This window comes from Rhincodon typus, chromosome 4, assembly GCF_021869965.1.
Source record: "Rhincodon typus isolate 14 chromosome 4, sRhiTyp1.1, whole genome shotgun sequence".
NCBI lineage: Eukaryota > Metazoa > Chordata > Chondrichthyes > Orectolobiformes > Rhincodontidae > Rhincodon > Rhincodon typus.
The window spans coordinates 8,895,189-8,919,637 of record NC_063335.1 but is presented as its reverse complement, the minus strand read 5'-3'; the positions used below and the strand labels follow the sequence as shown (position 1 = coordinate 8,919,637).

The 24,449-nt window shown below is 42.2% G+C and overlaps 1 protein-coding gene across 1 annotated transcript in view; it reads left to right on the top strand.

The window, feature by feature from the left end:
• The window catches only part of pou6f2 (POU class 6 homeobox 2), a 500,431-nt gene that overhangs the window by 425,116 nt on the left and 50,866 nt on the right, over positions 1 to 24,449 (top strand). The window contains exons 9-11 of the mRNA XM_048595820.1: positions 13,778 to 13,987; positions 20,880 to 20,888; positions 24,015 to 24,177. Of these exons, the coding sequence (XP_048451777.1) occupies positions 13,778 to 13,987; positions 20,880 to 20,888; positions 24,015 to 24,177 (382 nt within the window). The remainder of the gene's footprint in view (positions 1 to 13,777; positions 13,988 to 20,879; positions 20,889 to 24,014; positions 24,178 to 24,449) is intronic.

The following is a 24,449-nucleotide window of genomic DNA, read 5'->3' as shown; positions in this document are numbered from 1 at the left end:
TGCAGGAGGCCCAGGATGGACATGTCATCTGATGAATGGGAGGGGGAGTTGAAATGGTTCACGACTGGGAGATGCAGTTGTTTATTGCGAACCGAGCGTAGGTGTTCTGCAAATCGGTCCCCAAGCCTCCACTTGGGGACCGCTTTGCAGAACACCTATGCTCGGTTCGCACTAAATCCATCCTGGGCCTCCTGCAGTGCCACAACGATGCCACTCGAAGGTTGCAGGAACAGCAACTCATATTCCGCTTGGGAACCCTGCAGCCCAATGGTATCAATGTGGACTTCACAAGCTTCAAAATCTCCCCTCCCCCTACTGCATCCCAAAACCAGCCCAGCTCGTCCCCGCCTCCCTAACCTGTCCTTCCTCCCACCTATCCCCTCCACCCACCTCAAGCCCCACCTCCATCTCCTATCTACTAACCTCATCCCGCCCCCTTGACCTGTCCGTCCTCCCTGGACTGACCTATCTCCTCCCTAACTCCCCACCTACACTCACCTTTACTGGCTCCATCCCCGCCTCTTTGACCTGTCTGTCTCCTCTCCACTTATCTTCTGCTCTATTCATCTTCTATCCGCCTCCCTCTCTCTCCCTATTTATTTCAGAACCCCCTTCCCATCTCCCATTTCTGAAGAAGGGTCTAGGCCCAAAACGTCAGCTTTCCTGCTCCTCTGATGCTGCTTGGCCTGCTGTGTTCATCCAGCTCTACACCTTGTTATCTCAGATTCTCCAGCATCTGCAGTTCCTTCTATCTCTGTGACCAGTTTGAACTGGCCTCTGGAGCCAAGGAAAATTGAGGGAAAAGCGAGGCCATGTTCTTTGGGAACTAAGCAAACCAATCCTTTACTCCTTCACCATCAGGATAGATTACCTGAGGGTGCTGGAAATGTGGTTCGGAGGAATTGGGAGGTGCGCAAAAACTTGGGAAGAGCACATGGCCAAAGTGAGGCAGAAACTGGGCTTTAGGAGCACCACTCTCTCTCCAATGTGGGTGAAAACCTGGTCTTCAGTTGTGCGGCACTCTCTCTGTCGTACGGGCGAAGGTCTAGCCCATTCCTAGAACCTGTACCATAGCAGTCACCTGAGCCATCTTCCACTTCATCTGGAGATCTAAAATAGCCTGTGTCTACAGGGACACCATGTACAAAGTTCTGGATGAGAGGGAGAAGAACGTGCCCAAAATCGCCCTTATCCTGATGGCCACCTTTGTGTGTGGCTGCACATAGACCCACACTACATAAACACCAAGTGTAACTCCGTACTGAGGTTGTAACTGTTCTCATTGTTGTGAAAGGTGGGATTGGCCACGTTGCTACGGAACACAAGTAGTTGGGGCATTCCATATCACCTGTCCTCCACAAAGAGATTGGCAAAGAAAAACACAAGTCCATCAGAAAGTTGTCAGCACATAACATCTTCGAGACTCTGCAGGAAAAGGAGAGGATCCTGTCGGGGTATTCCCTGAGCAGACTGTCACAGTCATTTGGCAGAATGTCTCATCACCAGAACTTTCCAACAAGCACCAAGACATCACTTGGCTGGTGGTGAGAAGGGCACTACCTGCGAGATCCTTCATGTAGGTCCAGGCTCTCTGCACGCTGCCCTGGAAGCGGCTGCAGTGGGGTAGAGACTGTCACACACCTCCTGCTGGAATGTGCCTTTGTAAAGGAGGTCTGGAGAGAGATACAGTGGTCTTAGTCGAGGTTCGAGCAGCTCTGTGACATGGGACTTTGTGCTGTTTGGGCTGTTCCCCGGGACGTACACCACTGACTGCACCTGGAGGACCATCAACTCAATTAAATGTGCTCTTTGGTCTGCCTAAAATATGTTGGTCTTCCAGAGCAAGGAGCTGACCTCGACCGAGTGTTGCAGACTGGCACATTCCAAGGTCCAGGACTACATGCTGAGGGATGCACTGCAGCTTGGGGCAGCCAAAGTGCACTGGGGAAAGACCAACATCTAAGGTCTTTCTGCCAAAGTTAAATGGGGGTCTGTTCAGATATCAGACCCTCCGGTGTCTCAACCATATGTAAATATGGTCTTGTAGAAGTAAGAAATGCCTGTGGTTTGTTTGTTGGATAGAGTCAAAATCTGGTAATTGTTTGTTTCTCCATATGCTACTGTACAAAACCAAATTGATTTAATATGCATATTAAGATATTTTTTATAAATACCGTATAGTTTTGACCTAAAATATATCACAATCTCCTGACAGTGAGCAGTGTGCAGACGTGGTGTGGCAGGGGCTGGAAACTTTCGTGACTGATGTTCTTGCATTTGCCAATTCTGAACCCTGTTTCATGGTTCTGTATTCAGGGAAAAAAAAATAACTGTTTGATGGAGGCTTATAATATCGTATTATTATTTGTGAATTTAGATTCTGAAGGCAAGGTAAATGAGTTTTTGGTTTTAGTTCTGTGAAGGTGACTTTAAAAAGAAATCAGAAAGTCAAATTTAATAGTGAATTCAAAATCTAATTTCTAAGAAACAATGTGACTTAAGTTAAGTGACCAGACAGGCTGCCTGGGAAGATAATTGCTGCCATCTGAAATTAGCCATGTGAGATGCCCGTGAAAAAATAAATAGAAATAATAATATCAAAGATATAGTAGATACAGTATAAATCTCAGGGAAATGTTTTAATTTCACATAAAATACCAGATAATGTGATCTCATGTCTAGCTGCACATAAAACTTGGGTGTACATGAACAGGAATCTCATGTTTTCTGGAATTTCACAGATGAGTTGCGATGGAGATGTATTAATTAGCTAAAAAGGGCACTCAGTGGGTGTAGCAAGGGATTGGCATGACTGATTAAGTAAATTCACTTTCAGCAATGCTATGGCCTAATTTGCTTGGATAATAATTACTTCACGCTTGTCCTTATAATGTTGTTGATATGTTCCATAAAGTTCTGGGATGCATAGTAACTATAAAAGAAATGCATTTAAAGGTCTTTGGAGGTCTGAAAACTGATGGATAAGGAATCACAAATATACACTTCATGTGGGAGGGAAGGAGATCTATCTTTTAAGATAACAGGGTGTAGAGCTGGATGAACACAGCAGGCCAAGCAGCATCAGAGGAGCAGGAAAGCTGACGTTTCTGGTCGAGACCTTTCTGCTTGACCTGCTGTGTTCATGCAGCTCTACACCTCGTTATCTTATTCTCCAGCATCGGCAGTTCCTACTAGATCTATCTTTTGTTTTGTTTTCTTGTGCCTTCAAGCAAGGGATTTTGACCCAGTAACAAGGTCCCTTCATGTGAATAGTCTGTGGAAGCCTGTGGAATTTGTACTGATATAGTGTCTTTAATGTTAAAATAAAAATGCCTCATAGATAGACGTTGACAGGAAAAGGGTGCTGGGCCATAGAGGAGAGCTCAGAAGTAGTTAATGAGGGGAGGCAATAGCCTATTGGTGTAATGACTGGACTGTTAAAGCAAAGGCCCAGATTATATTTTGGTGACCCGGGTTTGAATCTTGCCATGGCAGATGATGGAGTCTGCATTCAGTAAAAATCTGGAATTAAGAGTCTAAATGGTGACCATGAATCCATTAGCGATTGTCAGAAAAAGCCATCTGGTTTACTAAGGTTCTTTAGGGAAGGAAACTGCCATTCTTATATAGTCTGGCCAACAAGTGACTCTAGACTCACAGCAATTTGGTTGACTCTTAACACTCTCTGGGCAGTTAGAGATGGACAATAAATGCTTCCTAGCTAGCGATGTCCTCATTGTATGAATGAATAAAACAAAATTTGCCTGCCTGAAAGAATTACCTAAATATCTGGCTGGCATGTACGTGGCCTGTAAAAAGTAGATGCAATAGGAACCCAAAATTCAAACTCAGGCCTCATTTAAATGAGGCCACTGAGCTTGTATACCTTGTTGTGCATTGACAGACAGCTTGTCAGGGAAGTGACTTGGAGTCTTCAGCCTCTGCATCCTAGTCCTCTGGTCATTAAAAAAATGGAGGACGTGACTGGGAGAACTGGGTAATCAAGCAGGTAGTTTGATGTGTCATCAGAACAAAGGTGTTAGACTCAGCTGAGAAAAGATTCAGGCAATGGCCCAGAAACCAATGGTTTTTATGTGATTGGGAATGTTTCTCCTTTTTCTGATGAAGGGTTTAGGCCCGAAATGTCAGCCTCTCTGCTCCTATGATGCTGCTTGGCCTGCTGTGTTCATCCAGCCCTGCACCTTGTTGTCTCGGATGCAACATTATGCTCATTTTTGAGTGAAAAGGAAGTAAGATTATTACCTAATAAAAACCAAAAGAACTGCAGATGCTGTAAATCAGGAACAAAAACAAAGTTGCTGGTAAAGCTCAGCAGGTCTGGCAGCATCTGTGAAGGGAAAAACAGAGTTAACGTTTCGGGTCCAGTGACCTGAGGAAGGGTCAAAACGTTAACTCTGGTTTTTCCTTCACGGATGCTGCCAGACCTGCTGAGCTTTTCCAACAACTTTGTCTATTTCAGTCATCAGTGAGTAACCATTAAGCTGTTATCCAAGCAACATTTTACATCATAAAAGCTATGATCTATTAAAGTCGAATGGCATGATGTCTCTTTCTACTTATCATCTGAGAGGACTTCCTACACATTCTTATGTTGTCAACTGGCCCTGCTGATGGTGTTAGATCTGAGTTCATACCTTTCAATTATGTTTTGAATCAGCAAGACTAAGATTGCTTAATTGACAGAGTAGGCTCCTGCTCAGCCAGGAGAAAAAGCAGTTTAAATGTGGGCAAAATCTTGAGGAGGTGACTGGGTCTAAATTGGTGACTAGCCTATGGGAGCTCTATGCCACCTCTTTTTGAGAAGGCCCGCCAAATTTTGTACCATTTGATGGCCCAGTAGCAGGCCTCTTCTCAGGATCAAGGACCCCAAGGGCAGACGTTCTACCACCAAGAGCTGGTAGCCTATGATTAGCGACTGATAGCAGTAATACAAGTAGGGAGAGGTGGCTACTGCTGGTACTACACTCACTTGCTTGCATAATGTTCAGTACCATTCGTTACTCTTCATGCACAGAAAGAGTCCATTTCCAAATACAGAAAGACCTGGACTGTATTCAGGTTTGGGCTGACAGGTGACAAATAATATGCATGCCATGCACTGACCATCTCCTACAAAAGAGAATGTAACAATTGTTCCTTGACATTAAATGGCATAACCATTACTAAATCCCCACTATCAACATCCTGCAGGTTAATATTGATCAGAAACTGAACTGGCCAAGTGTTTTATATATATGATGGCTACAAGAGAAAGTCAGAAGCTAGGAATTCTGCAAAAAAATAAGTCAGCTTATGACTCCTCAAAGTCTGTCAACCATCTATAAGTCACACTTCAGGAGTGTGGAATATTCTCCCATTGAGGATAAAGCAGCCCACTTGATTAGCATCACATCCACAAACATCCACTCCCTCCACCATCAACTCTCAATATCAGCAATGTATACCATCTCTAAGATGCACTGCCAATGCTTCTTCGACATCAACTTCCAAACCCACAGCTGCTATCATCTAGGAGTGTAAGGGCAGCAGGTACTTGGGAACACCACTACCTGCAAGTTCCCCTCCAAGCCACTCACCATCTGGCTTGGAAATATCTTGCCATTCCTTCGGTGTCACTGGGTCAAAATCCTGGAACTCCCTCCCCAATGACATTTGTCTACATTAAATGGACTGCAGTGGTTCAAGAAGGCAGCTCACAACCATCTTCTCCAAGGCAAGAAGGAATGGCAATAAATGCTGGCCCAGCAAACAAAGCCCACATCCTATGGGTGAATTAATAAAACACTGAGACCAAGTATCATCATTGGATTCCAGGCCAAGTTTAGAGTGGAGTGTTTAGGGGTGAGATCACAGGTGAGGGAGTATCTCTTAGAACCCCACTTTCTGATCCCATGTCCCTCAATCAGAAACTGATTGTTTTTGTTTGGGGGAGTTTCCCTGGGAATCTGCAATCAACCCATATACCTTTGCTTGTTATGTTCCCTGCATTGCAACCCCTTAACCATTGTTGGTTTAAAACCAATGGTGGCAGGATGCACCCCATAAGTGGGCACTAACTTGAAACAGCTGTTGTGATGAGTTGCCCAATGCCACCAGACATGTTGTCAGCCCCACAAGTTCTCCTTTGGAAAGACACCCATTAATAACTCATGTAATCAAACTGAAAGCTACTTAAAATTAAACAATAAATTCTCATTCCAACAACAGATAGGAAGAAACTTATACAACAAAATCATGGGGTGCAATCTTCTGTTGTCAATGTGGTCTGTCCTATCAGCTGCAAAGCTGGTGGAGATGCATCCTGCATCTTCTGAGGAAGGTCCATTGGAACTTCCTCTAATTGAGCAGCTTCAAGACCATTACCAGTCTTCATCTGGAGTTTCGTCCTTAATGGTAGAGGTTCTCCCAAAAGGAGCTACTGGCGAATCCGGTACTGGCATTGCCACATTGAAGGATGTGGCTGTTACCTGGAGAACAACCCTGAAGTCCCAAATGCTAGGTGCAAAGTAAGTGATTTTTCTTTTGGAGAGGGTGGTGGAGGCAGTGAATTTCTGAGGAGGGAGATCAGAAGCAAGGGCAGGGGATTGCTTTCAGCCTTGTGGCAATGCACCTTACGTCCGTATCCCCTATCAAGCTGTGGATGCCTTTGATTGAGGCCAGTACTCAAAATAAGGGTAGGTAGAAAGATACTTCAGGAGTCTTCTATGGCTACTCCTGTCACAAACAGCTATATCATTTAGGTAGTATTGAAGGGGACAGTCTGTCAGTGGAAAATAGAAATGACAGCCAGATTTTAGGCACCAAGAATGAATCTTAGGTTAAGTGAGATTTGTCAAGATTCTAAAGAGTAATTGTAATAAGGGACTCTTCTGTCAGGGGCACAGACAGAAGATTCTGCAGCCGCGAGCAAAAATTCAGGATGGTTTGTTGCCACCCTAGTGCCAGGGTCAGGGATATCTCAAAACGGTTGCAGGATATTGTCAAAGGGGAGATTGAGAAGCTGGAAGTTGTTGTACATATTGTTAAGAACGACATAGTTCAGGAAAGGGTTGAGGCTTTGCAGAGAGAATGTAGGAAGTTAGGTAGGAGGTTAAAAAGAAGAACCTCAAAGGCAGTAATTTCTGGATTATTCCCGGTGCCACATGCTCGTGAGAGCAGGAATACGAAGATAGGGCAGATAAATCAAGGCTGAAGACATGGTGCAATGGCTAAGGATTCAGAATTTTGGATCATTGGGATCTCTTCTGGCCAGAAAAGACCTGTTCAAAAGGGACAGGTTTACCTGAGCTGGAGGGGGATTATAGCTGGTAGGGAGATTTGCTTTTCAGGGCCCTCTAAATTAATTAGGAAGTGGAGTGGGGCAGGGGATCGTAAGTAGTGGTGAATAGAAAGATGGATGAGGAAAGTTCTGAATTTTAAAGTTAGAAAAGGCAGGCGTAGCAAGTCAGAGAATGAGGTAACTCTGAAGAATTAAACTGCATTTATTTCAATGCAAGGGGTCTTACAGGTAAGGCTGATGAATTCAAGGCAGGTAAGGGAACATGGGACTGGGACATCATAGCTATTACAGAAACATGGCTGAGGCAGGGACAGGGTTAGCAACTCAATGTTCTGGGGTACAGATTCTACAGAAAGGGAGGCAAGAGAGGAGGGGTTGTGGCATTTCTGATCTAGGAAAATATTATTACTGTACTTAGAGAGGATATTTTTGAGGGATTGTCCAGCAAAGCTATATGAGTTGACCCCAGAAATAAGAAGGGGCTGATCACACTGATCGGATTATACTACAGGCATCCCAATAGTCAGAGGGAAATTGGGAAACAAATATGTAGAGAGATCTCAGATTTTGTAAGAATAATAGAGTTTTAATTGTAGGGGATTTTAACTTTCCAAACATAGCCTGGGACTGCCATAGCATTAAAAGCTTAGACGGTGAGGAATTTGTTAAATGTGTTCAAGAAGATTTTTTTATCAGTATGCAGATGTACCTACTAGGGAAAGAGCAAAATTTGCCCATCTCTTGTGAAATAAGGCATGGCAAGTGACTGAAGTACCGGTGGGGGAGCATTTTGTGACCAATGATCATAATTCTATTATTTTTTAAATAGTTGTGATAAAGGATAGGCTTTGTATGAAAGTTAAAGTTCTTAATTGGAGTGAGGCAAATTTTGATGGTATAAGACAGGACTTTTCAAGATTTGGTTGGAGTAGACTTTCAAAGGTGAGATACGAGAATTCAGAGGCATTATGTTCCTGTTAGAGTGAAGGGTAAGGCTGGTAAGAGTAGGAAACAATGGATGACTAAAGATATTGAGGCTCAGGTCAAGAATGAGAAGGAGTCATATAATAGGTATAGACTATTGGAATAAATTAAATCTCTTGAAGAGTATCAGGGGTGTAGGGACATTCTTAAGAGGAAAATCAGGAGAGAAAATAGGGGACATGAGAGACGCTTGCTAGATAAGGTCAAGGTAAATCTAAAGAGATTCTACAAGTACATTAAGAGCAAAAGAGCAACTAGGGACAGAATAGGGCCCCTTAAAGATCAACAAGGTGGTCTATGTGTGGAACCGTAGGATTATTTCACATCCATTTTTACCTTGGAGAAAGAAATGGAGACCAGGCAACTCGGGGGAAATAAATATTGATGTCTTGAAAACAGTACACATGACAGAAGAGGAAGTGCTGGAGGTCTTAAAAAACATTAAAGTGGATAAATCTCTGGAACCTGATCAAATATATGCCAGGACATTGTGGGAGGCTAGGGAAGAAATTGCGGGACCCCTTGCAGGGATATTTGTATCATCTACAGCCATGGGTGAGATGCTGGAGGCTGGCTAATGTTGTGCCTTTATTTTAGAAAGGCTGTAAGGAGAAGCTTGGGATCTATAGACCTGTGAGTCTAACATCAGTGGTGAGGAAGTTGTTGCAGGAGATCCTGAGAGATAGGATTTACATGTATTTGGAGAGGCAAGGACTGTTTTAGGGATAGTCAGCATGGCTTTGTGCGTGGGAAATCATGTCTTACAAATTTGATTGAGTTTTTTGCGGATATGATCGAGGAGTTGGATGAAGGTGGAGCTATAGATGTTTTCTACATGGCCTTTAGTAAAGCCTTTGACAAGGTTCCACATTGTAGACTAGTTAGTAAAGTTAGATTACTTAGAATTCAGGGCAAGCTGCCAATTGGATATAAAATTAGCTTACGGTAGGTGACAGACAGTGGTGGTGGAGGGGTCTAGGCCCGAAACGTCAGCCTTCCTGCTCCTCTGATGATGCTTGGTCTGCTGTGTTCATCCAGCTCTACACCTTGTTATCTGTGGTGGTGGAGGGTTGTTTTTTGGACTGTGACCAGCAGTGTTCTGCAAGGGTCAGTGCTGTGTCCACTTTTATTTGTCATTTATCTAAACGATTTGGATGAGAATTTAGGAGGCATAGTTAGTAAGTTTGTGGATGACACCAAAATTGGTGGTAGTCATAGAATTATAGAGTTGTGCAGCATCACAGGAACAGAGCCTTCAGTCCAACTCGTCCATGCCAACCAGATATCCTAAATTAATCTAGTCCCGTCTACCAGCATTTGGCCCATATCCCTCTGAACCCTTTCCTACTTGTATACCCATCCAGATGCCTTTTAAATCTTGTAATTGTACCCAACTCCACTACTTCCTCCGGCAGCTCATTCCATACATGCACCGCGCCGCGCTGCAAGAAGAAGTTTCCTCTTGGGTTCTTTTGACATCCTTCCCCACTCACCTTAAACATATGCCCTCCAGTTTTCGACTCCCCTACCCTAGGAAAAAGCCTTTAGCTATTCACCCTACCCATGCCCCTCATGATTTTATAAACTTCTATAAAGTTCACCCCTCAGCCTCCAGCTTTCCAAGGAAAATAGCCCCAGCCTATTCAGCCTCTCCCTACAGCTCAAACCCAACAACATCCTTGTAAATCTTTTCTGCACCCTTTCAAGTTTAAAAACATCTTTCCTATGACAGTGCAAACTCAGGAGGAATGAGGTTTTCTGAGGAATCATCCTACTCTGCAGCAATTCACCAAGGCTCCTTTGCAACTCCTCCCAAACCTGCATCCTCTAACCCATAGAAGGACCAGGGCAACACATACATGGGAACCTTCAAGGTCCCCTCCAAGCCACACACCATCCTGCTTTGGAACTGTGTCACTCTTCCTTCACTGTTGCTGTATCGAAGTCTTGTCCTAACAGCACTGTGGGTGTACCACCCCAAGGACTGCAGCAGTTCAAGAAGGCAACTCACAACCAGCCTTTACAGGACAGTTAAGGATGGGAATTAAATGCTGGCCTAGTCAGCATGAATAATTAGCCAGATTCCTTAAATGAATTCTTAAAAATCTTTGCTGTACACGTGAAGGCTGTGGAAGAGAGGGGATATGCTCTGGTTATTGGGAAGTAACAGTTCTAGAGTCATTCTTAGTCTTTTCAGAGCACAGTGGCACAGTGGTTAGCACTGCTGCCTCACAGCACCAGGGACCTGAGTGCGATTCCACTCTCAGGCGACTGTCTGTGTGGAGTTTGCATATTCTCCCTGTGTCTGCATGGGTTTCCTCCGGGTGCTCCGGTTTCCTCCCACAGTCCAAAGATGTGCAGGCTAGGTGGATTGGCTATGCTAAATTGCCTGTCGTGTTCAGGGATGTGTAGATTAGTGGGGTTATAGGGGGATGGGTCTGGGTGGGATGCTCTGAGGGTCGGTGTGGACTTGTTGGGCTGAATGGCCTGTTTCCACACTGTAGGGATTCTGCGATTCTCTGTTATTTAGCAAATGAAGTCTGCATATGTGTACAGAAGATCTCTGTAATTCTATCAATAAGTATCTGCAAGCTCTCTGTCTCCCCATTTCCGCTTCAGAGGGATTCAGGTATACTACCTAACTCCACAACATCCTCCTTTGTATCTGTGTTTGTCTATTTGTTGCAGTCAGCCTGCCTCTACCTTGCATTTTGAACCATTTTCTCCCACAAAAAGTGAAAATCAGACCTGTGAGTGATGGTGAGGTATTCACCTGATGCATTCGATGAGTTGACTGAGACACATGCGTACAAAATGATATAAGTGTCAATGTTGAATGGAAAAATGGTGAAGTGATTACATTTATAACAAGTGAAGACTGGGTGCAGCTGAAAGCTGAACAGTTGTGAGGTGAGATATGATAACCAACACCTTGTGAGAGTGAAAGGTTGAGGTTTACACTACTTAAGTCGGAAACATAGACAATAGGAGCAAGAGTAGGCCATTTTGCCTTTCGGGCCTGCTCCACCATTCAACATAATTATGGCTGACCAATAAACTCTGTGAAAACCGAAAGAACTGCGGATGCTGTAAATCAGGAACAAAAACAAAGTTGCTGGAAAAGCTCAGCAGGTCTGACAGCATCTGTGAAGGAAAAAACAGAGTTAACGTTTTGGGTCCGGTGATCCTTCCTCAGAACTGAGGAAATCAGAACTGATTTCTACGGGCTGAAGAAATTTCTCATCATCTCAGTCCTAAATGGTCAACCCTGAATCCTTAGATCTTGACCCCTGATTCTGAACTCCCCAATTATTGGAACCTTTTTCCTGCATTTACTCTGTCTGGTCCTATTAGAGGTTTGTCGGTTTCAATGGGATACCCCCTCATTCTGCTAAACTCCAGAGTCCAACCAATCCAGTCTGTTCATATGTCAGTCCTGCCATCCCAGTAATCAATCTGGTAAACCTTCATTGCCCTTCATGCATAGCCAGAACACCTTGCTCAGATAAGGAGACTAAATCTGCACACCATAGTCTAGGTGTGGTCTCAGCAAGGCCCTTACAATTACCTGCTCCTGCACTTAAATCCTCTTACCATGAAGGCCAGCATACCAATTGATCATTGGCTTCAGAAAGAAAGGAGAAGAACACGCCCCCATCTACATTAATGGAGCTGAGGATGAGAGGGTGGAGAGCATCAAGTTCCTCAGAGTGACGATAACTGACAACCTGTCCTAGACTTCCCACATTGATGTGATGGTCAAGAAGGTACAACAACACCTCTTCTTCCTCAGGCAGCTCAGGAAATTTGGCATGTCCATAAGGACCCTCACCAACTTCTACAGATGCACCATAGAATGCATACTGTCCTGGTGCATAACGGCCTGGTATTGCAACTGCTGTGCCCAGGACCGTGAGAAACTTCAGAAGGTGGTGTGCACAGCCTAAACCATCCCAGAAGCCAACCTTCCATCCATGGGCACCATTTACACGGCTCACTGCCGCGGAAAGGCGGCCAACATCATCAAAGACCCATCGCACCCTGGTAATGATCTCCTACAACCTCTTCCATCAGGCAGAAGATACAGAAGCCTGAAGACATGCAGCAGCAGGTTCAGGGACAGCTTCTTCCCGGCCATTATCAAACTGATGAATGGACTCGCTCGCCTCAAATAATGATGATGTCGCTAACGTTGATCTCACCGAGCGCATGCCCTGTGCAATGTAACTTGTATGCCTCTATCTAAGTCTTTTTGATCTGTACATCCCTCTTATTATGATCTGCCTGCACTGCTGATAAACAAAGCTTTTCACTGTACTTTGGTACACATGACAATAAATTAATCAATCAATCAATCTTAACCACCTGCTGCATTTGCATGTTTACTTTCAGCAACTGGTATATGAGGACATGCAGGTCTCGAAGAGATAGAGTCATAGAGCACGGTTACGGACCCTTTGGTCCAACTCGTCCACGCCGACCAGACATCCCAATCTGACCTTGTCCCATTTGCCAGCATTTGGCCCATATTCTTTCCTATTCATATATCCACCCAGATGTCTTTTAAATGTTCTAGTTGTACCCATCTCCGTTGGCAGCTCGTTCCGTATGTATACACCCTCTGCATGAAAACGCTGTTCCTTAGGTTGTTTTAAATCTTTCCCCCTCTCAGCTTAAATCTATGCCCTCTAGTTTTGGATTCCCCATCACAGGAATAAGACCTTAGCTATTCACCCTATCCATACCCTTCATGATTTTATAAATTTCAATAACACGTAGATGGGTAGCAATTGTGCTTGTTTTTCCTGACTCTGTTAGGGTCATTTAACTGTTTCTTGGGTTGCTTTCAAGACCTGGGGACAACACTCCTGTTACTCACCTCCATAACTGCTTACATTCCTTTTTGGTGATAACCACAGATTTCTTTTAAAGCTGGAGAAATGTACATTCCTTATTCTCTGACTACACAGAGCAACAATCCAAGAGAAGGATCAATATTTTGGTGTGGGGGCCATGATCTACATCCCCATCCTTCTTGAACAACTTCACTACCCATGTGTGGACTGTCACTTTAAATATAGCTGAAAAGATATCATATGGATGTGCATCGTGCCAATTACATTGACTAGAGGTGCAAAACGTGGAAGTCAAAATTAGTTGGTGCAATTGAATGGAAATCATAAACTTTGACCTGTTTGATTGACCTTTAGATTCCCCCCATTCACTTGCATGTAAATATAAGAGCCAATACTTCTGTCGTAACCAAGATTCTTTGTCATTTTTGGAAACGTTTAATGTATAGCCCTGTGATAAAAAGTCAATATTTCGGCCAACAGGAAGGAAATCAAGAATGTTTTGTCCTGAAATAAACAGCTACTTATAATGTCCAGTTCTGGTGATCCAGTTATTTATTTTGACAGTGAAATTTGAAGAGAAACTGAGATTGAATTTCTTGTTTTTGCTTTTTCTTATTTCTCCTTTTACTTATTACAGATAATTGGAACAATCCCACTGATGTCAAATCCAGCAGTGTCATCCAATCAAACTACGGGGGGAGCTCCAGGCATCCAAGTACAACCAATCACCCCTCAGCTTCTGACTAATGCGCAAGGTCAGATCATTGCCACAGTGATTGGAAATCAGATTTTACCAGTGATCAATACACAGGGAATAACACTGTCACCCATAAAACCGGGCCAGCAGGTAAATAATTTCCTTCCTTATTACAATTTACTCACCTGCCATGACCCATGTCAAACCAGTTGTATAAAAAAGGCAAAATAATTAATCAGGTCAATGTACAAATCTTTCTACTGTAAAATAATCTGTTGCATGAATTTATTTAATTAAACAGGATTAAGAGACTGTTCAATGTGTAAATAGTCATTCTAATGCTCATGAAATGTCGCAGATTTCCTCAGAATAATGTATGATCAGCCAGCAAGACTGGACTGTTAATAAACTGAGCTCTGAAGGAATAATAAAGACACATGATGAAAGTAAGAATAGTACAATCTTGGATTGAAGTAAGGCATCACAATGCAATAGACCTTGTTGTGATGGAACAAGCAGCAAATGAGATGCATCCTGATAAATGGAATTGAAGTATCCACAGAGTTTTTTTTTACAAAAGGCAACTTCACACTTACTCTTTTGACAGTGGCAACCTTTTATCAAGTGTTTGTTAGTGATTCTCTGTGGTTTGCACATATTTTAATGTCCTCAGAGTCCAATTTGTTGTATTGTAATATTGTCACAGAGCCTGGTGATGTTGGTACTGTGAATTTAAATGTAGTAGTTAGTTGAAGAACGATAAAGGGAAATAAAGAATAAAAACCGAAAGAACTGTGGATGCTGTAAATCAGGAACAAAAGCAGAAGTTGCTGGAAAAGCTCAGCAAGTCTGGCAGCAATGGACCCGAACGTTAACTCTGATTTTTTTCTTCACAGATGCTGCCAGACCTGCTGAGCTTTTCCAGCATCTTCTGTTTTTGTTGTTGAAGAAAAATAAAGGCCTATGTTTCGATAAAATTAAAAATAAATATGAAATGTTTGGGTGTTTTAATATCTGTAATGATCAACAGGTTATGCTGATGTCTAATCAGGTTCCTTCACAGCCACAGATGTAAGACTTTGCATTACCAGGTTGTGAAATTTCCTGCAATTGCTGGTTCCTTAAAGCGCTGTTGTCCAAAGTAAATTGTTGACTAGTTAGAGTTGTAACTCTGACAACACTGTTCTTTCCACATGCAGCACAAATATTAAACACACTCATGAAATGTAAGTTAGTGTATTTCCTACAAAATACATTTACTTCACAATTGTCTCACCATTCATTATTAAAGGAATTGCCTAGAATGATGAGCAATTCAGGAACCCTGATTTATGGTATGTATGATGACTTGCATGTTAAATCTTTACTAAGCCAGTAATGTGAACTAGACCACATAGGGTGCCTACCAGGAATATCCAATAGTTACATGGGGGATAATGTTGACTTTAGACAATGCTGAAAAACAGGCAATATCAAAGTGGCCACCCGATAGCTATCTGTTGTGATTAGAATTTCATGAGTGCTATTGGGAAGGGTTTGACCCAAGTTGATAGCAGTGTGGGAATCAGAAGATAAAATCAGCAAGGAATACCAAGATGTACAAAATGTTGGGAGAAATGGAGAGCAGTAGAATAGAGAAAAGTGAGTTAGTAGGATAAATTAGCATAAGGGAAAAAGTAATAAAGTCTAAATCAGGATTATTGTGCATGGATGTGATTGCAAAAAAGTGTGGTAAATAAGATGGTTGAGTTATAGCTGCAGATTGCCATTTGGAAATATAATAATGGGTCTATAACAGAGACATGGCCCATGAAAGAACAGAAGTGGGAGCTATACATTCCTGGAAACAAGGTGTTCAGGAGAGATAAGAAAGGAAGGGAAGAAGGAAAATTGGTGATATTAATTAGAAGAATGTTGTTTGCTAGAGAAAGAGAATGTCCCAAAGGGGTCAGGGAAAAAATCTATTTGGTTATAGTTAGGGAATAGAAAAGGCTAATTACCTTGTTCGACATAATCAATAGGCTGTCAACCAGGGTGTGGAGGAACAAATTTGCAAGAACATTACATAAATTTGCAATAGTTATAATGACAGGCTTCAAATATTTGAATATAGAGTGGGATAGTAGTAGTGTAAAGGGCAGAAAGAGGGGCAAAAGCTCCTAGAGTTTGTTTAGGATTGTTTTTCTACAGCAGTGTTTGTCACTGAACGAGAAAGACCTGGTTCCTGGGAATTAAGTAGCCCACGTGGATCAAGTTTCAGTGGGTGAACATTTAGGGGACAGTGGTCATTATACCATAAGGTTTAGGTTGATATGAAAAGGATAAGGAACAATCTCGATAAAAAGTAATGAATTTGGCAAAAGTCAACTTCCATGGAGTAAGAGTGGGTTGGGTCCATATAAATTGAAGTCAAATGTTTGCAGGAGAAATGGTAGCTGAACAATGGGAGGGAGATAGTTTAGGCACAGTTGTATTCCAATGGTAACGTAGGTCAAACAAATCCAGAGGTTCCTGAGCAAAGCACAAGAGAGAGAAGGACCCTGTGCTTCTGAAACTATGCAAGAGAGAGCAGGCATAGCAGCTTCATAAAGAGTGGAAGAGAGCCATAGGGTCAGTAGTTTCTCAAACAATGCGAGAGAACGTGGGGTAGAGCAGCTTCATAAAGAGAAGGATAGACCTGAATTAGAAGGGCAAAGGCAGCTGATTTAAAAACTGGCAACAGAGAGCCTGCTTCACCTGTTTGTACCTATCAGAGAGCCAAAGTTTAATATCATAGGAAAACATGTAGGTGATTGTTGGGTCTTTCTTCCCTGTCTCATTTTATTGGTCAAGTGGTTTTAAATCAGATGTTAGTACACCTGAAAAGTACAGTTAAGAAATTCACTTTTAAAATATTTAACATCTAAATTAATTTATTAAGTAGCATAGAAATGGCTAGGCATGCCATGTGATGCAGCTGTAGTATGTGGGAGCTGTGTACACCAATCCAATCCACACTGATCACTTCTGCAAGAAATGTTGTGCAACTCAAAAAAAAATGCTTATATTTGATGACATATCAAGGAGAGGGAAAGGTACATGCATGTTCTATTTCCGGAAACAATTGCACCCCATAAATTATTTGCATCAAATTTGGTCCATGATCTGTACAGGAGGGTGTGACTGAGTGAAGCAATTATAGGATACAGAATTCAGCTTTGGAGAAACCCAAGCTCGTGCTCTCGTTCACCAGGTATGTGATACTTGGTCCTGGTGTGGACAAGGGAACAGACTACAGGGAGAATGAGGGAACTGACCACAGCAAAATGGTCCAGAGTACTATTCAGTTGGGGGAAGAAAAGAGAAATAAAGTAGCAATAGAAAATAGCACAGTTTGGGAAATAGATGCTATTCGTTTAAGCAAAGGCGGAGAATCCCAAAAGCTGTGTTGCCTACCTGGTGCCAAGGTTCAGGACATCTCTTTTTGGCTGGAAAGGAGCTTAGAGCAGGAGAGGAAGGATCTGATTGTCATGGTCAACTTAGGTGCCAACAACATAGTTAGAACTCACAAAAAGGTTTTGCTGAGGGATTATGAGCAGTTCAGGGCTAAATTGGAAAATAGAACCAAAAACATAATAATCTCTCTCACTACCTGAGCAAGGTGCAAATTGGTTTAGGGTGTCTAAGATTAGAAAGGGAAATGCAGGCTCACAGATTGGTGTGGAAGAAATGGATGGACTGGTCTGTGCTGTATGACTCTGTGGGGTGTTGGCACCGGTACTGGGGAAAGAGAGAGCTGTTCTGTCGGGCCAGGCTTAATTTGAACAATGTTGGGATGAATGACCTGGCAAATCAAATAATTAGGGTTGTAGATAGGGTTTTAAAACTAATTAGTGGAGGGGAGGGTTCAATTGCAAGTAAATTTTAAAAGTTAAAAGGCAATAAGAGAGAGCAGAGGTGCAGAATAGTGAAGAGGTGAATGATACTCAAAGTGTGACACAAAGGGGGTTGAGTCATACCAGATTCAATACATTAACTCTGTTTCCCTCTCCACAGATGCTGCCAGACCTGTTGATTTTCCCCAGCATTCTCTGTGTTCGTTTCAGCTTTCCAGCATCTGCAATCTTTTGCTTTTGTTCAAGATGCAGAAAAATCTGTGTGTTCTTGTGCATGAATCACAAAAGGCTAGTATGTAAATAGAGCGAGCAATCAGGAAAGCTTATTCATTGCAAAGGAATTGAACATAAAAATAGCAGTGTTATGTTTCAGTTCTATAGGGCACTGGTGAGATCACATCTGGAGTATTGTGTACAGTATTCACTTAAAGAAGGGTGTAAATGGATTGGAAGTAGTTTAGTGAAGGTTTACTAAATTGATAGGTGGAATGGGCAGGTTATTTTATGAGGAAAGATTGGACAGGTTAGGATTGTATTTGCAGCAGTTTAGAAGTTTAACAGGTGACTTGATTGAAACATAAGAAATCTTGAATGGTCTTGACAGGATATCTGTGAAGAGGATGTTTTCTCTTATGGGAGAATCTCGGACTAGGGGTTACTGTTTAAAAATAAGAAATTACCCATTTAAAACAGATGGGGTGCATTTATTTTCTTAAAGTGGGCCATGCATCTTTGGAACTCTGTCTTCCTAGAAAGACATTGGAAGCAGCATCTTTGAGTATTTTTAAGGCATAAATGGATAGATTCTAGGGATGAAAGGTTCTCAGTGGTAGGCAGGAATGTGGATTTGAGATTGCAATTAGATTAGCTATCTTGATGAAGCAGTTTTGAGCGGCTGAATGGTCTACTGCCCCTAATTCTATATTCATATTAATGACCTAGCCCTTGGTGTACAGGACACAGTTTCAAAATATGCATATGATACAAAACCTCAATGTTGTGAGGATAGTGTAGAACTTTAAAAGTACCTAGACAAGTTGGTGGAATGTGATAGATGCAGAAAAATATGAGGAAATTAATTTTGATAGGAGAAAAACACAGAGACAAATAAAGGATACAAAATTAAAGGGGCTGTAATAGCAAAGGGACCTGGGTGTACATGTGCATAAATTACTGAAGTTGGCAGGAAAGGTTCAGAGTGCTGGTTGGTAATCTAGTGTACAGTATGCTAGGCTTTATTAAAAAGAGCCTAGAGTTCAAAAACAAGTAAGTTATGTGAACTTACATAAGACACCCATTCAGCCTCAGCTAGAATATTGTGTCTTGTTCTGAGCAGCATACTTCAGAAAGGATGTGAGTGCATTGGAGAGGGTGCAGACAAGAAGTCATGAGGATGATTGTGGGGATGAGGAACTCCACTTACAAAGATATAATAGAGAAGTCAGAACAACTTTTTCTTGGAGAAATGAAGACCAAGAGGGAAGCTGATAAAGGTTGTTTAGAATTATGAGGGGACTGGACAGATGAAAAGGGAGAATCTGTTTCTGTTTGTAAGGGACCATGAATGAGAGGGCACAGGTTTAAAACAATTAGCAAAAAAATGCAAAAGTGGTATGAGAGAAAGCTTTTCTGTGCAGCGAGTGGTTAAATTTCTGGAATGCACTGCCTTAGAGAATTATGGAGGCAGTTTCTATCAAGGCATTCAGAAAGAAATTACACTGTTATTTGAAAAGGAGCAATGTGCAGACTTACAGGGAGAAAGCAGGAAAACCTTGCAGAGCAAGAGCAGAGACAATAGGCTGAGTGGCCTCCTTATGTCAGAATACTGTGAACAAGTCTGTTATTTACCAGTCAATTTAACAAAAGTCAGGAGAGATCAAGGTGGCTGATCAGGTATTGCTTATTTTACTTTATCATCCAAAGTCAAAATAACCCTTATTCAATTTAAATCCATGATCCTATTGTGACAATGTAAACTTCACAACTTTAAACTTCATCAATTGAAAGAATCAGCAATAACTCTTTCAAGAATAAACTGTTTCTCGAGATGAAAAGGGCATGGAGGAACTGTTAAAAAGCAACATGCAAGTTAACCATCTCTGGGAAGAAGCAACATAAACAATCTGTTTCCTAGCAGAGAGGAGGCAACAACTGCTTGATAATCCACTGCCTCATGACAAATTGGCAATTAACTCTGCAGGCAGAACAAATGTTCTGAAGTAAAGAGGTTAATTGCAGGAGAAGCTGTGTTTTAACCAGACAGCTGATCCTGAATGTAACAAGGAACAGGGAGTCACTTCTGATAAGAAGGCAAGCTACAGACTTGAAGTCTCCAGAAATGTAATCAGTGTTGGGGATGAAAGAATCTATTGAATCATCAACAATGTCACACCACAAACTTGAAAGAAGGAGAATTGTATAAGACTCCATCACCAGGAAAAGTCAATAGCAGAACTTCGAAGGACAACACTGCATAAGGATTGGACCTTGGACACTTCCAGAGATAGACACTGTTGGTGAAATCGTGGCCAGATTCCATTACTAATCAAGTAATAGCCAATTTGGGTTGTGAGGCTTAACTTGCTTGCTTGAGGGGTGTCATTTTGATTGCTACATGCAATAAAGTTTAATTCATTGTTTCAGTACTTGATTGTCTGTGAGATTTCTTGATAAGTAGCTGAATTAAAGGTAATTTGTGTTAAGTTTACCAATAACACTATCAAGCTTAAACTACCTCAAATCCTAACTGATCTAACATTACTGAGAACCAAGAAAACTCTATTTTTAGTTGCTGCTGCCTCATTGTTGCATTTTACATGGCAAACTGAGATAAATGCAAAATAATAGTAATATGAACTTAAATGCTATAAATGGCCTTAATGCTTGGATGTACAAAGCTTGGATGCCACAGGCTGAAATTTAAAAGTCAGCAAATAAGAAATAAGTCCACTGGGGCTTTCAGACCAGTTGTCATTTAAGGCAGCCAGCACTTTAAGAGAGACAGACTGCCCAGGATTGAGGTTGTTTGTGATCCATGGGCTGTAATTTGGATTGTCCTGGTTTACCCAGTTAGAGTTGTAATTATTTTTTCAGTGTTCTGTAAATCATCAAAACTCAACGTACTGCTGCCTGAAAATGCATGTATGTTTTGTTGCTTATTTAATTAGCAAAAGAATGTTTTCTTCATGAAATGAAGAGGTAGCTGTTCAGTGCAGTAATAGCAATTCCAATTTAAGCAGACAGTAGATTCCTGAGATTTTATCATGTAATTCATATTGCAGAGAAACTGAATTATTCGACTACTATTCCAGGGACACAGCAGCTCTATAAGAAAATAGAAATAAAATGTTATCGTTGACAACACATGGTCTCACCACTAATCACAAGTATCTATTAACTACTGTCTGCTGCAGTTCCTGTTTGATTCGTTGATCTTAAACCATGTTTATACTTACAATGCCAAGACATGGAGATAAGTGTTTAGACAAACCAAAAAGCTAACTATTTAAATATATTGTTTTTTGGAGTATTACCTAAGGTGCATGTGGAAATGAGTTGAGAAATTAGCAGCAACTTTTAGTCCACATGATGCAAACTGAACAGCAGAATAAGCAAAACACAAATTCTTCAGTTCATATGTCTAGATTCAATTTCAAATGGTAATGTAATGGCATCCTTTTCTGTCTGCTGGTTGCAGGCACATTTCAGATAGTAATAGCTGTGGACTCGCGACACAAAACTCTTAATTTCAAGCTAATTGGTGAGTTCAATCAGGGAAGCCATGAGAAATAGACAACAAAACACATCAGCAACAAGAGGAAATCTTCTGAAGTTTGGGCTGAGGCTTGTAGTTAGGGAAGTGTAGGCCAGAAATGTAACCAGAAGCAGTAGCTTCACTACACCATACCTCGCCCCACCACCTCCATTTGTCCAGGGTGCACAGTTTTGATTTGGGGGCCACCAGATCTTCGGGTAGACCTCAACGCCAAGAAGCCATGGAACAGAGTCCAAGGTCAGACTGCCCTAGCAAACATCAGTGAGGAGGTTGGGGGTGCTGGGTTCAGAAGGGCATGTGGTGGCAAATGTATGTGAGGATCAGCTTCCGTTGGGCACAGGGTGACCAAACGGGAGAGGCTTTCCAGCCTGTAAAACAGCCACAACTGAAATGTGGTATTCTTGCCACATGGTAATAACACCTATGCTCAATTAGCACAGGTGCAGGTGCCACCCAACATAGATTCTTACTGCTGGTGGGTGGGCAGCAAGGAACAGTGCCCCCCACCCCCTGCGCTATGGCACTTAATTTCACTGCATCTGCCAGCCCATTCCCACTGAGGCTGTAAAATCTTACCTATTAGAGTGAGCTTTACTCCACAATAACCCCCTTAATGTCCCTAAACTGGAATTGCTTGAATCTAGGAAAAGGTGGATTTTCTTGAACTTGGGATATATGTCAGAGGAGAAAGTCGGTGAAACTGGACAGTGAAGCCAGCCACATCAGAGTTACTGCCATCTCCTTTTCCTTAACATTGACTCCATCCCCTCTCCTTGTCAACTGCCTGAGACAGAAACAGATATTTGCAATCCTGGTGATGTGTGTGATTCCATAATGAATTTCTAACCAAGTAATGGCGTCATCGCTAAGACTACTTATTTTCAATGCTGAAATATCACCCAGTTCTACCCCTCCACCTCCTCATCTGCTGACACACATTAATGTCTTTGTTAACTCCAGACTCACAAAGGTCATTCAAAACTGAGTTTCTGGTATCCTAACTCAAATCTAAGCCCAACACAAATAAAAATGGAAGTTGCTGGAAAAGCTCAGCAGGTCCAGCAGCATCAGTGGAGAGAAATCAGAGTTAACGTTTTGGGTCGAGTGGCTCCTTCTCAGAATTTAAGTCTTATCATCACTACCTCTCTGCTCAGTGATCAACACAACTTCTCAGTTAAGCAATACCTTAATTATAAACTTGTTTTCAAATCATTTTATGGCCTCATCCCCTCAATGTCACTGCCTGGTCTGAGTTTTTTTTCAGAAAAATAAAGTTGACAGTTAACAGTTCCTGCTGCATCTCCATGCCAACCATGGTGTCACAAATGAGCACACTCTTTTCATGCTGTTTAAATTGGTGTTCCCTTTTCAAGTTAATTTCTTGCATGTCAGTCCTGATGAGTGCAGATGAAAAGCTTAACTTTGAATCTCCTTATAGCAATTCCTTATCTTTTATAGTCCTCAGGCTCATTTGCATTCTTCAGACAATAAATAAAGAATCTCATTTCAGTGTAAGGGCAGAGTGAGATGCAATCACTGAGACAATAGACGTAACCTTATTCTGCACCGACTAATGACCACTCTTTCTGAGCCTGCTACCTAAAGACTCTCCTTGGTGGAGTACTACACCAAGACCCAGCATCCATATCTCTTTTATCCAGTCTTTGTGTCAACTTTTGAACCACAGCATTAAGTTGGGAGTTGCAGCAGGACTGACACCAGAGTGCCTCCATGCCCTCTAAACACTGTTCCATTCAATAGAAATGCAGGCTGACTTCTGCTTGGCAGGAGAGCAGACTTTCACTCAGTGGAGGGCCGGATTCTCCCTTGATGGGATGATAGACTAACTTTCTCTCGGTGGGTGGGCAAACAGACTTCCCCTCAATAGGGATGGGATGTCAGGAGTGGGGTGGGTTGCAGATGGAACAATCAGGCATTGTGGTCCTTCTGTCTCTTCCAAAGCTTTTCAATTTTAGTGAGACTCTACACCAGGAGCACTAACCTTCCAATTCCTCCCCTCACCCCAGAGTGTTTTTATGGACCAAGTGGGGACAATTCAACTTTGGTGGGTCCTTTACAGATGCTAACAGATTATCCACTTGCTATACTGAGTGAACGGAAGATTAGTGAGCAACTGATCCTCTCGCAGTATTTTGAGCACTGACCAATGTGAATTTTACAGCGAGACTACCTCACCAATATGGATATGAATCAGTGATGGTGATTTAAATGTATGAGAATAACCTGATCCAAACTAGAACTTTTACTTACTTATTCACATGTCGTTTTGAATATGAACTGTGGAAATGTCACTAACCTTACGCTTTTAATGTTTAGTATAGGCACAGCATTATTTCTGTTCATCTTCACCATGAATCTAACTTTTAACTATAAAGCCAAGAGAAAACCTGACCTCTATTATATGTGCAGACCTTGTGTAAAATGACATAATTGACTTTTTTTCCTGCCTAGATCTCTGTGTAATCTAACCTTTAGTGTATGTTTGTGTGTTCTGCTTCCATCACAGCAGCAGCAGCATTCGCAGGTAGGCCAGCCAGTGTCCCAGGCTAACCTTCTGCACATGGCACATGGGCAGGCCTCTCTTGCACAAAGCCCAGTGCGTCAAGCCTCTTCCTCTTCCTCTTCATCCTGTTCTTCTTCAGCTCTGAGCGTTGGACAGTTAGTCAGCAGTAAGTTGGGTCTCCGCTCTGCGCTGTTCATTGTTCAGCAGTTCATCCTCAGACGAGCAATATAATTTGTCTATCAAAACTGGCGCAGTCATACTCATTTATAGTTTTGCTAAAACAAAATCCATCCAAGATCAGAGATAGTAGGAACTGCAGATGCTGGAGAATCCGAGACAACAAGGTGCAGGGCTGGATGAACACAGCAGGCCAAGCAGCATCATAGGAGCAGAAAGGCTGACGTTTCGGGCCTAGACCCTCTAGGCCGGAAACGTCAG